At 30.7% G+C, this 13537-nt stretch overlaps 3 protein-coding genes across 3 annotated transcripts; 2 read left to right on the top strand and 1 right to left on the bottom strand.

The window, feature by feature from the left end:
• Window positions 1–107: 107 nt before the first annotated feature.
• LOC146533937 (trafficking protein particle complex subunit 13) lies at window positions 108–1999 on the top strand. Its single transcript, XM_085194064.1, has one exon. It carries the CDS (start codon window positions 523–525, stop codon window positions 1729–1731), a length of 1209 nt encoding a protein of 402 aa, XP_085050190.1. The 5' UTR covers window positions 108–522; the 3' UTR covers window positions 1732–1999.
• A 1094-nt stretch (window positions 2000–3093) lies between these two features.
• rdgBbeta (cytoplasmic phosphatidylinositol transfer protein 1) lies at window positions 3094–8200 on the top strand. The gene is made up of 8 exons (XM_085194073.1): window positions 3094–3269; window positions 3357–3505; window positions 3592–3680; window positions 3793–3800; window positions 4391–4462; window positions 4787–5041; window positions 5689–5814; window positions 6100–8200. The coding sequence occupies exons 1-8, from the start codon at window positions 3219–3221 to the stop codon at window positions 6238–6240; spliced, it is 891 nt and encodes a 296-aa protein (XP_085050199.1). The 5' UTR covers window positions 3094–3218; the 3' UTR covers window positions 6241–8200.
• LOC146533935 (kallikrein 1-related peptidase b11-like) lies at window positions 8197–13465 on the bottom strand. The gene is made up of 5 exons (XM_085194071.1): window positions 12472–13465; window positions 11018–11237; window positions 10582–10688; window positions 9601–9788; window positions 8197–8663 (listed from the first exon to the last, which is right to left on the bottom strand). Exons 3-5 carry the CDS (start codon window positions 10628–10630, stop codon window positions 8448–8450), a joined length of 453 nt encoding a protein of 150 aa, XP_085050197.1. The 5' UTR covers window positions 10631–10688; window positions 11018–11237; window positions 12472–13465; the 3' UTR covers window positions 8197–8447.
• Window positions 13466–13537: the final 72 nt, after the last annotated feature.

Here is a 13537-nt window from a genome sequence, read left to right as displayed (position 1 = left end):
ACCATTAGTATTACCACTTCGATTACCGCAGTCATATTTTTTATAATTATATGATAACCGACAATCATTTAATGGCATGGTATAAAAAAAAATCTACCTTTCCGTTTCATTCGTGATTGGATGTCTTAGCGCTCATTTTTAATGTATTCTGTGGCCCGCAGTATTGAATTCATGAGTTGACACTTGACTATGACTTTTGAAATGATAAATAATTTTAATTACTATTAAAATTAAAAGTTATCTCTTTTACCATACATTCTCCTTTGTGTGTTTTCCATTCAACGTGAAGCGAAGCGAAGTGATTAGTGCTGAACTGGCACGTTCGGAACGCCATAAATAAAGAACAACAACAACAATAAAACTTAAACTTATTAAATACACTTCTAGAAATTAGACAACAGGAATAACACTTAGAAGTATAATTTCCAAACCTTTCCGAAACTGGTAAGGCAATGAGGGTTAAATTCTTTAACATTTTGTAAAGTTACAAATAAATTCTTATAAGAAAAATCAAAACCAATTATGGATACTAAAGAAGTTGTAGATCATTTAGTAGCTTTAAAAGTTATGAGATTGACGAAACCAGCATTGATCAGCCCTAAAATAGTCACTTGTGATTTTAAAGATTTGCCTGGGAATATTTTAAATAATTTTTTGAAAGATGATGCCACCTCTGTTGTACAAATGGAAACATTATCTGCAGGGCAGTTTCTTTTATTGCCTCAAAGTTTTGGTAATATTTACCTAGGAGAAACCTTTTCTTGCTATATTTGTGTTCACAATGAGACAAATCAACCAGTTCAAAGTGTGTCCATTAAGGCTGATTTACAAACAAGTTCTCAAAGAATCCCATTACCCACACAACAAAATCAATCACCTATCATGTTAGACATTGATGAAACACTTAGTGATGTAATTCATCATGAAATAAAGGATTTAGGTACACATATTTTAGTTTGTGAAGTAACTTATATGTCAAATTACAATACACTGGCTTCCTTTAGAAAATTTTTTAAATTTGAGGTTTTGAAACCACTTGATGTAAAAACCAAATTTTATAATGCTGAATCTGATGATGTGTTTGTTGAAGCACAAGTGCAAAATATTACATCTGGCCCAATGATACTTGAACAAGTTTCATTAGAAAGTTCTCATCAGTTTACAGTGAAATCTCTCAATGAAGATGATACTGGTATATCAGTATTTGGGGATGTAACATTATTACAACCACAAGAGAGTTGCCAATATTTATATTGCTTAACACCAAAAGAAAATATTTCCAGAGATATAAAATTAATTGCTGCTGCTAAAAATATTGGTAAATTAGATATTGTTTGGAGGTCTAATCTAGGTGAGAAAGGTAGACTACAGACAAGTCAGCTGCAAAGAATGACTCCTGATTATGGAGATATAAGAGTAACTTATGAAAATTTACCTAGTAAAGTTCCAGTAGATGAACCATTTGACTTTAAATGCAAAATAGTCAATGCAAGTGATAGGACACTGGATTTAATTCTTAAACTAAGATCACTTCAAGATTCAAGTCTGCTATGGTGTGGTGTTTCTAATAGAAAATTAGGACCTTTAGAACCAGGAAATACAACTTATGTAAATTTGACTACTTTACCTGTTAATTCTGGCTTACATAACATAACAGGTGTTTCGTTAGTGGATCTATTTTTAAAGAGAACATATGATTATGATGATCTAGCATCCGTGTATGTCTTCTGAACATTAATCACAAGATCATAGCCTAAATAAATGTAACTAAATATCTAAAATTTATTTAATGTAGGTACTATTGAAAATTTCTGCAAAAATAAATATATGTGAAAATAAAAATGTTCACTTTAATTTGAAATTACTTATTATACAAAAATATAATTTAATTATTTAAAATTAAAATTTTTAAATTGTACATTAAGACAATGGTACTGTACATTCATGTGTTTGTTATTGTAAATTAGAAGACATAATTGAATAAATAAAATTAATAATATTCATGTTTTTATTGTTAGTTACAACTTTTACTTAATCTAATTTAATAATTATTATTAATTATTATTTAGTCATCAACTCGGTGGATTTTTAGTAAATTATAAAGAAAATGTTATATTATTCCTTTTACGATTTTAATTACAAATTTGACAATAGAAAAAAAAATATAGACAAACTGCTTAAGAATAATGCATTAAGAAAAATAAAAACTAATTTGAGGCCGTCGTGGTTTAGCCGCTCAAGGGGGTGAATGTAACGCGACGGTTGTGGGTTTGATTCCCACAACCAACATATTACATTAAAATATAAATAAAAAATTAAATGCCGCTTTTGTCAAAAGAATCCCGCTGGCGGTACTTCATATATTACATACATGGAGCACATATACTATATGTGTAGCAGGGTAGTCCTAGTGTTAAGAGACTGGTTGCCAACTTTCTGCCCAATTTAAAGACATTGTGTGCTATTTCGACAGTCGCAATTAGTTAAGTGTTGCGTGACCATGGCCTTAACTATAATATTTCAATATATTAATTTTCTCGCTCAGGTTAGCGTAAAAATTGTATAGAGTGCGGTGCACCATGTTGTGCCACCGGACACATAATTTCTCATGGTTTTTATTTTAAGCTGGGGCGTTCTCTGTATACCCTATAGAATAATTTTATAATTATCACGAAAACCAATCCTACATCTACGCTTAGACCGCACTACGCCGAGACTGTCACGGTTTTTAACCGTATGATTTCGTGGCTAAGGAAACCAATGGAAGCTGTGCACTTGCGATTTTTTTCAGCGACTGATTTTAAAACTGCGACTTGTTAAAGATTGGAAACTGAAAGTTTGTAGTTTATAGTTGGATATGAATTTTAAAATAATTTTGTTATTTTATGAATTAAATAATATTACCTCAATGTTTATCAACGTAAAGATTTCAATTGTTCATTTTAAAAAAAAATCTTACACAATAAAACTTTAAATTAAATGCCTGTCCGTCATTAAAGTTACCAGTTACAGTTCCTCTTTTAATAATAAATAATAAATATTATTGTTTAAGTAATTGGCAACTTTTCATGGTCAACATCTCTACTATCTTGTGAATTGTCAGTTTGCGACTTATCAATTGTCATTTGTCATTTCTTTCTCTTGATAGTAGGAAAAACGCATATTTAAAAGACATTACACAGGCAAACTTTAATTTAAATTAGTATTCGTAATTTAGAATGGTTTTAACGAAAGAATATAGAATATGTATGCCAATGACAGTAGAGGAGGTATCATTTTATTTTCTTATAAAGGTTATTACAGGTTATGTTTATATATATATAAATTATGTGAAATGATTTTTATAAACTTCACAGTATCGCATTGGCCAGTTATATATGATAGCACGGCACAGTTTTGAACAGTCTAGCGATGGTGAAGGAGTTGAGGTAATTGCTAATGAACAAGTAAATGATGAAGCTAATGGCATTGGACAGTTTACTGAAAAAAGAATCCATCTCTCTAGGTACTGTAATTGAATATTTATAGTGTAAACATAATTATTATTGTATATAATTGTACAAATTTTATTTAAAATAAACTTAATTTCAGCCATTTACCATATTGGATCCAAAGTCTCATACCAAAGATATTTTATGTGACAGAAAAAGCATGGAATTACTATCCATATACAATAACTGGTAAATATAATATAATAATAGAAATGTCTCTTAAACTGTAATTATGAATTGTTTTTGACTAACTGACAATTAATAATTTATCTTTTTTTTCATGTTAACTGAAACATCATAGAATATACAGTAAGTACTTATTAGTCACTTGTTAAAAAGTACTTATTAGAAATTTATCCATCATGATACATATTTAATATCTATTAACTGTTTTTTGAAGTACATATAGTATTATATATATACAGGGTGGAATTGTCAGCACCACTTTAAATGAAACCACAGTTTTAACTACTCTATAAAAGCCTAATATAATTCAGAAAAAAAAAATAATTCCCTAAAATGAAAAAGTTTCAAACAAAATAAATAATAAAATTATTGTTTTAAAATAAAATGCCATTTGTGAAGTATAACATAAACACCCACACACTTAGCCATCAAAGCGGCAACATATGTGTGTGTCATACAAAATGCAGGTATGGATGAAAATCATGAAATGAAAAATAATCCTACATCAAAACTGTTGAGGTACCTTGATTAATTTCTTTAGTTCTGGGTTTAAAATATTTTACCCTATATGCAGTTTCAGTAATAGAAGCGCTGAAGCCTCTTCCACCCTGTATACCATAATATATGTTATAATATATTTTTTTAATATAATTGCAATAATTTTTTTACTAAAGTTTCTTCTATTTTTAATCACATTTTTTATGTTCTTTCAGTGTTCTTTTATACCAAAATTTTCAATATCAATTCAAACAAGATATGAAAATAATAATGGGACAACAGACAATGTAAGTAGCGAGTAAATTATATGTCATATTGTAAAAATTTTATAATAAGTCAAAATAATATTGTGGACATTTAATTATAAGCTAAAATCATGTTATGGAAATTTCAAATTATTTCCATAACTAAAAAATTGTGATATATGTTTTATATGGAATTCATATTACTTCTTCTTCAAAATCTTCAAGTAATTTGAATTCCATTATTTCATTTACATGTCAATGTGTGTCCAGGGTCACCTGGAAGTCATTTACAGAACATGAGCAAAGCTGCAGGTAAAGGTAATTGATAATATTATATTTGCAAAAATATTAAACTTTTATTTTCAGTGTTTAGGTTTAACACAGGAAGAGCTGGAACAGCGTGATGTGGATTTTTTGGATATAGCATTTGATGAGATAAAACCTCATCATTATAAAGAGGCAGAGGATCCTAAATTGTTTAAATCAGAGAAGTCTGGCCGAGGACCACTTACTGAAGGATGGAGGAACAGTCATGAGCCTATTATGTGTTGTTACAAAGTAGTTAATGCTAAGTTTGAAGTTTGGGGCCTGCAAACCAAAGTAGAGGATTATGTTCAAGGGGTATGTATTTTAGGATTATCATTGATATTTTTTTAACATCACACTATTCTGCCCACAGCAGTATAGGCAGAAAAAACCTAATATTAAGACAGTCTTTTTCCCTTGTTTCGCCGAATTTACTTGAGTGGGAATCGAACCCACAACCTGTTATGTTATGGTCACATGCATTTGCTCTTGCACCACAACTGGTTTTTTTGATTCATATATTATATGATCTTGTGTACAAAAACTACAAACTTTAGGTCAGTTTATACAACAGTGTATATTATTGGACATATAGAACATTTTATTTATTTAAAGCATTTTTTTGTTTGAGCAAAAATTCTACCATATATTCCAATTCTGCGTGGGATTGTATTTCCATGCAGAATTAGAATATATGATATTTTCACTGCTTAAAGTCTCTATGATATACAATATCATAGAAAGTATGTAGGGAAAAGTGAATATTGACCAGTGGAACTATTACCTTACTAGACCGTGGAAATAATAAAGATTGTTACAGAATATAACCTTTTCCTAAATGAGAATAAAACCTTCAATCATGGTATATGCAGTTAGACACCGCCACTGTCCCCTATGGCCACTAAACAGTAAACTAAAATGTCAAATATACTAATAGATATTTACAATACTTTTATATACAGGCAATTAGAGAAATACTTCTGCTGGGACACCGGCAAGCATTTACATGGATGGATGAATGGTTTAACATGACCATAGAGGATGTTAGGACATACGAAAAAGTAATGCAGGACAAGACTAACATGAAGGTATTTACTATTTGTTGTTAAAATTTTTTTTTAGCTTTACTGAGCCTGCATACCACTCAATTTTCGAGATATTACTAATAAAATTAAATGGCTGAACCTAACGTCGCTATTAGTCTTGTAGCACGGTTTTACAGTCACACTTTGTTCCCATGCGCCACGTCTGGCCTAATAAAATAACATACCCTACCATAACTTAATGTACACTTTTGTATAAAGTGTCATAAACGTTGCTATAGCGCAAATTTTATGCGTCAAAATAACCTCTAATCAAATTAATTATTTCAGATAAAAACTGCATTAGAAGAATCAGAATCCAATCAAGAAGGACAAGACAGCAAAAAGTCATCACAGCCGGCGACTCCTAAAACACCGAAAAGCCCATTGGGGACACCTTCTGAAACTAAGTCATGGTTTTCATGGTCTTAGTTTTAATATTCAAATATTTAATGTGTTTGTTAGATAGACTTTAGTTTTTGTTTGAGATTAACTTTAAGTACAGAGACGATTGTCGGAAGTTTTTTAGCCGACGACCATTTATACAAACTGAATTAATACATCCGCTGAAAACGCGTATTTCCCCTTCTCTACTCTCAACCTTGATAACTGAGCATAGTAAGGCCTCTAGGACCTCTGGGGTTTTTGAGACAAACGTCCAATGAAAACTTTCTCAATTGCGTTAAGCTCCTACTCCTTTTTTTAATTTATATTTATGAAATAAGTAACAAGTTGTTTGATCTTCATTAAAATAATTGGTAAAATTCAAGAAAAATTGATGAAACTATATTTATTGATATATACTTGGTAATTTAAAGCCGATGGTTGTGGGGATAACCACGAGACGGAATTCTTATATTTAAATTCTAATAATAATAATAATAATAATACTCTTTATTGTACACACATAAGGAAAATAACAATAAAATAGAACAAAAGAGAAAATTCTTTAAATATCCTCGCTCTGGTGGAATAACCGTGGCGTAGAGTTCCGCCACTCAATATGTCTTGAAAGTGGGGTGATATGTGGGGAACAGAGTGACTAGGTTCCCTCAGCTTACCCTGCCTGACTGGCCTCGTTTCTTTTGAGTATTAGTTTCTATAATTATGTATTTCTTCATACTGTACTAAATTATAAGCATTTCATATTAAAATAATTAACTAGTTAATTTTAATTTACTTGTATGTTTGTTGTTTGTTGATAATAATGTGTTATGCATGTGCAAGTGCATGTTCTAAGCAATTTGTGTGGGCACTACAATTTTATACAGAGTAAACTCCGACGTAATGTGTTCATCCATTGCCTTCTTATTTTGCATGACGCCTGTATTAGTAGAATTTCACATGAATTTCACATTTTATATATAATGTTAAGAAAGAAATATAATTTTTATTTTATTTATCTCTCATTAAAAGTTATATATGGTTCATATAAATCAATATAATCATTCTTTTTGTAGTGCTCTATGCTGTAAGTGCATTTACTCACTTGGTGTTAGTTTATAAGATTTTTTAAGCATTGGAACAAACTAATTTTATAACATGTAAATAATGCCTACAATGTATCATAAAGTAATATATCGTTAATTGATTGATTATTGTTGTTAGGTTTATTGTTATTAATAAGATACTCGTATTTTACGTAATATAAGAATTATAAATTGATATGAATTATTGTAGCTTAAATTTAAAAGAGCAAGAGCAAAATGAAAATAAAAAAGAAATCATATAAAGGAAATTGAATTATAAAAAAATATTTACTGGCATACTCAGGCTTACTACTTCGATAAAAATATCTATAAATAACATATACATAATATATTAAAATTGCCTTTAGTGATTTTGTTCTTATAAACAAATTAATAAATAGATTAAGGAATGTTTTGAACGAAAAATATAAGTAAGCATTAACATATACTGGTTTGTTTCTGTAAAACTTAATTTTTTTATTTTACATACCTGCTGTATAAGTATAATTATTTGTGATATTCTGGCTGAAACCAAAGTTTAAAATTAAATATCCACCCAAAGAATCATTGTTATTTATTCTAATTAAAGGCCTAATAATGCTGTGATGATTCTCACCATTTCGATTGTGTTCGAAATAAGTTATTTAACATGTGTAATTTTAGAGAAAATGTCATACCTATAGAATAATTTTATAAACAAAATTTGATAATATGTTACCGTTTTTTTTTAAATATGTTATTCGAATAATGATAATAATGAATGAAATAAAAGTTCAATATTAACGAAAAAACTAACATTCCTTACAATTTAAGTGTAATTTTTTAGATGTTCCTTTGCTTATTTGTTACCTATGTTGTTATAGTGCAATAACTTTATTTATTTGGTAAATTGATGTAGGTAGAAAATAAATGTGTTGAGTATACTTATTCTTTTATTCCAGTAGTACTTAGCATTTCATAATTGAACCACAGAAAGTACCCTATAGATTTTGATTACTTAGCAAATTCCAAATAAAATTCAGTTCCGAAACGATGCATAAACACCGCAAACGATACGTTGGTTTCTTTTTATTAAACAAGTTATATGTACATAAGTAATTATCAACAATAAGGCAGTGATGTGTTATTTTGTAACAAAAACAAAAAATCTTTGTAATTTACGATTTTGTATTAATGATATCTACAAGCGGGGCGATGTGACAATTGACGTTGGCTAATGCGATTATTTACAATGGAATCAATTTCCCTTATAACGTCTCTAATCCAATTTAAGTGTGCTCCAATACTGACGTAGACTCCGGGTATTCCAGGTACGCCACAGCTTAGACCATAAGCGCAAACGCCTTCAATTTTCCCATCACATACCAGTGGTCCTCCCGAATCACCCTAATAATAACAAACACATTTTTTTTCTTAAAAATTAATTATACAAAATTAACAACATTTTTATTTTGTTACACGTTGTGTAATTTCATTTATTTTTTACCATATTACCAAAAAGAACAAGAAATATTAGTAAAAACCTTAAAAAAGAAACAAAGATATTTATGGAATTTATTACGTATTTTTTATTGGGATAAATCATTCCAATCGTTCTACTGAGTGTTCTTTCAGTGAGTTAATAAAACTTAAAGGATTTTAAAAATGTTTAAAAAAAACACTAGGGTACATATTTCTGTATCTATTTTCATTTTGGTCATTGGTGACGTCAAATACTAACCGAATGGCAGTAAACTTGTAAAGGGAGTACTTATTTCGCATTGGTTTCGCGTTGGTATTAGTCCGTAGTGATCTACCAAATACCACAAGTAAAAAAAAGTGTCTCGTGTTTATGACAGGCCAAAAACTCGAGGTATACTGAATGTATACTATTAAATAGTGCCTAAGCTTAAAGCTCTAATGTCAGCCACAAGAAAATATAGATACTTATCTTGATAATAAATCATTAGGCCATTTGTTAAATTTAATTACAATTTAACCTCAGGCTGTACTCCGCATTTAGCAGGTAGACAACCCGGGAACCTAATGTTAAGATACTCCAGGGGGCTTCAGGCCGAGTTGGGCCTCGCTACTTAATATGAAATATTTTTAAAATAGCGAAAATGCGGAAAAAAAATAACAACATATACAGCTCAACAAGTAAAACCCTAATCATTTTAGTAGGACTACTTATCTTTCAGAAGTTCTAATTTCGAAAGTGCCTATTTATACAGTTCTTAATACATAACGGCCATTGGCAAAAGGACACAGTTTATTTATAAACGAGTGCAATCGTTGCGTAGGTATAAATATAATAACAAAAGAACTAAAATAATATACGAACCTGGCAAGCATCGACAGATTCGCCAATAGCACATATCATTCCACTGTTGTAAGCGGGAGCTACGTATGGTCCTAGTAAATGTGTACACAGGTCGAGCGATATGAGTTGTAGATCTGCAGCTGCCAATATGTCTGATGTTTCACTTAGTGTTGGATCTCTTACGCCGTAACCATATATAGTGCACTGTCCTATATGGAAATTTATATAAATACGAGTATTACTAGGTACATATTCTTTTATATATGATATTGAGACCAGTCGTCGCCGAGGAGCACAATGTGTGTGTATAAACGCGACTGGTTGTGGGTTCGATCACCATTCGAAGAAATATTTTTTAAATTTATATTTTCTTTTCTTCTTCTTCGCTGTGGTGTCCAAAGCAAAGCGCGGCGTTGAATTCCTCCACTCATCGCGCAATGCCTCCAGAAACGGCAGAAAGTGAGTAATGGAGTGTCTTAACACTAGGCTCCCTCTGCCTACTGTGCTGTAAGCGGGTAGTGCGAAGCTGATTTAATTTGATTTTTATATGTATATAATATAGGTATATAGATATTATGGACTAATAAAGATGTTGGGAACCTAAGAATTCGTTGGATTTTTTAAATTATAATTTACAACAGCATTACCTATAGTATATAGTATCTACTTATTTGTACACATTACAATATGTATAAAGATATGGATGTATTACATTAATGAATAAATTCACGATTACAAGTCAGAGCTTGATAAGCTCGTTCTGTTTCCGATTTATGTTTTCCTATAAAAAATTACAATTAAAAAATATATAATATATTTATAAATACCCATAAATACTTCATTACTACTATAATCTGTCTATCCGTGTGTAACAAGTACCATCTTATTTTGATTTAAATGTTTGGCAGACACACGAACAACATAATATGATAATAATAGCTCATTGGCTGTGACAGCGCTGATAGCTGAAGGCGAGCTCGTTAGCAGTTCATTCACAGTTACCTGATATCCCGAACGAAGACGAGGGTAATCTTATATCGTTAAGCCACATTATGTCACCGGCCTCAAGCTGCAACCGTAACACTGCTATGTCGTGCGCTCTGGAGTATCTGGAACCGTACAAGTTATTTGGTTTGGCGACACATCTATATTAGTTTCTAGGTAAGCTGTTTTTATGACCTTTCCGTGATAAACAGACTTGTTATTGATAAGGGAGGTTTTCGGAATATATTTCTGAATATTGAAAATAATAAGCTCGGCGGGTGGTTCGGCGACTTTGGACGTTTCCTTAGTAACATTTGTGAAAAGAAAATACAAATAGATAAACCAAATTATATCTCATTTTGATGATTTCTTTCTACGCAAAGGAAATTAATCATAAGCTTGTACCATTTTTTTTTATTATTATGCATGAAGACTATATAAATAAATAACTCACTTGTCGTAAAGAGGATGTGTGATTATATCTAAAACTTTAGTAAGGGGTTTGGTCTCATTGTCGCTGGTGCAGTAATTGTTCAGGAGCAGTACATAATCTTCTGGTTTCTGTTGAACACAATGAGCTGCTGTTATTGTAACCCGTGCTGACAGAATTGTACCACCACATAGATGTTTGTGACTCGTGGCATTACGTACGGAGACAATTTGTTTTTGAGCGCCTGCAATACAATATATCTTCATATATGTATATTATAATTTAAAAATATTTTGGATAATCGTTTGGACTTATTACTTTACAAGCTATAACATTATTTTTTTAATCAAATGTTGTGTTTGGTTGCTACGACATCTCCTCTGAATTTAGTTGACTATTCTGCGTTTTACTAGAGAGAAAAATATAGATAACAGTACAGCTATAATGAATAAAAAGTATTTTGTATAAAACGGTTTTTGTTTAATATTTCTAAAAATAAGTTTTTAAAATAAATTAATTCATTTCTATAATTAGCCAAACAGATAGTTAACCAAAGTACTTAAAGCGATTGAAAGTGTTCAATACTATTTAGAAATATTTTTTTATTTTTTTATAAGAACTATTTTTATAACTCTAATTTTGTATGCCTCTTCCAACCTCTGTACCCAAGAGAAGATATTCGTATATCTAATAATAAAACGTAACACTTAGATACGTACACCATATAATCTTGTTATATACTAAAAGTTACTAAGTACGAAGTAAAATAAAATTAGACTGTCTAAATTAAACGTCATATAATACATATTTTAAAAAAATGTAATAAAATAATAAATCCAAATACCACAAGGTACCTCCGTTCCACCAACCACTCTTTTAACTCTCCTACACTGTATAAAACAATTATCGAGTCCAATGATTATTATAGTTGTAAATAACATGAAACAACATCGTTTAGAGACCATCATGTCTTTACAAAACCACATCTTGTAGAGTTGCTTTAGTACTTCAAAAACAATTGCTTTAAATATAATGTTTAGTTATTAACGTTTCTTTGAAATTATTGTACGAAATCGTGACAAATTATAATTGTGTATTCAGGTGTTTATTACTTTCATATCATGTAATAAGATATGTATGTATGTATATACTTTAAATTAATACGGTTTTAGGCCAGTTGTGACGCAGGGGCTCAGGCGTGCGACTGTAAACGCGAAAGGCTGTGTGTTCGATTCCCATTCACGGAAATGAAATATTTAATATTTTTACTTCCTCGCTCTGATAATGAAAAAAAGCAAAGCGCGGTGTTGAGTTCCGCCACTAAACACGCAATGTCCGCAGATTCGATGGAAAGTGAGGCGAGCCAGAGCGAAGAAATTAAAATAGAAATTAAAAAAATATTTCCTTTCCTCTAGTGGAGATTGAACCAGTAGATTTTCCGAACCGAAAAAATCTATTATGTAGAGATTATTACTCACCTTCACAGATAGTAGAGTTCGTCTCCCAGACTCACAGTCACACGTAGCGGGCCCTCAGCATTGACAAACAATGAAACTGAAAGTCGATATGTTAAGTAGCTGAAGATATTCAATTATGTCAAATATATAATTTGCTAAACGTATGTATCTAGGTTGCGTATGATATACTAGGTACTAAATTTTATCTTTATATTTCTCATTGCTCTCATATTCTTATTAAATTGTAATATAGTTTATTTGCTTAAATATTTATATTTAATCTACTTATTTGTATTTATCTAGTAAATGACAGTGACCAAGTGTCGAAATCGTATTTCAATTGTAATTAATATAAAGCCTAGATATATATAGTAAAATTATTACCTTAGTTTGTTTCAATTATATATGTTTTATACATAGTTTTCATAATTCTTATAGACTAAAAAGACATGCATGTCCTTTTCCACATTTACCTACTAAAAGTGGATATTTCCATTTCCATGAGTGGGAATTGAACCCACAGCCTGTCGCATTTACAACCGTACGCTAACGCCCCTGCGCTACGATTGATCAATTTTTTAGAACGGCCCGATTTTTAGTTTAGTCAAGTTTATTAAGGGTTTATATTGCGTGAAGTGGAAATTTAACCTTACGTTAACATTCTAGTTAGAATGCGTCGAGAATTAAACAACGAGGAGACGGCGTCGCATTAGATTTTAACATTATTACATGTAGGCAATTACCTACATAATTATGTTTAAGATATATGTGTAGGTAAGTAAAACTACTTAGTGTGTGTATTTATTAATGAAATTAAGTAGACAATAATTTAAACCATTAGAATATAAACTTTCTAAAAGATAACAAACAACATGTTACTAGAGAGATTTCAATATACATTGTTTCTAAAGTGTTGAAGAGATAAATGTCCGGAGTGCGCTGAAACAAATGAACTGTCACTTATTATAATTTTAAATGGTGTGTGATGCCAAAAGTCAGCAACGAGCAGGTGCGAGTGGAGTGGTGGAATGGTGGACCGTAGAGACGCGTGGTTTATGTAACGTGCGGCGGGCGGCCGGGCGGGCGG

The sequence above is a fragment of the Heliconius melpomene genome, chromosome 12 (assembly GCF_056956725.1).
Source record: "Heliconius melpomene rosina isolate 202511_hmr_F chromosome 12, ASM5695672v1, whole genome shotgun sequence".
Classification (NCBI taxonomy): Eukaryota; Metazoa; Arthropoda; class Insecta; order Lepidoptera; family Nymphalidae; genus Heliconius; species Heliconius melpomene.
Note: the sequence above shows the minus strand (reverse complement) of the source record. Positions and strands in the feature narration are given on the sequence as shown.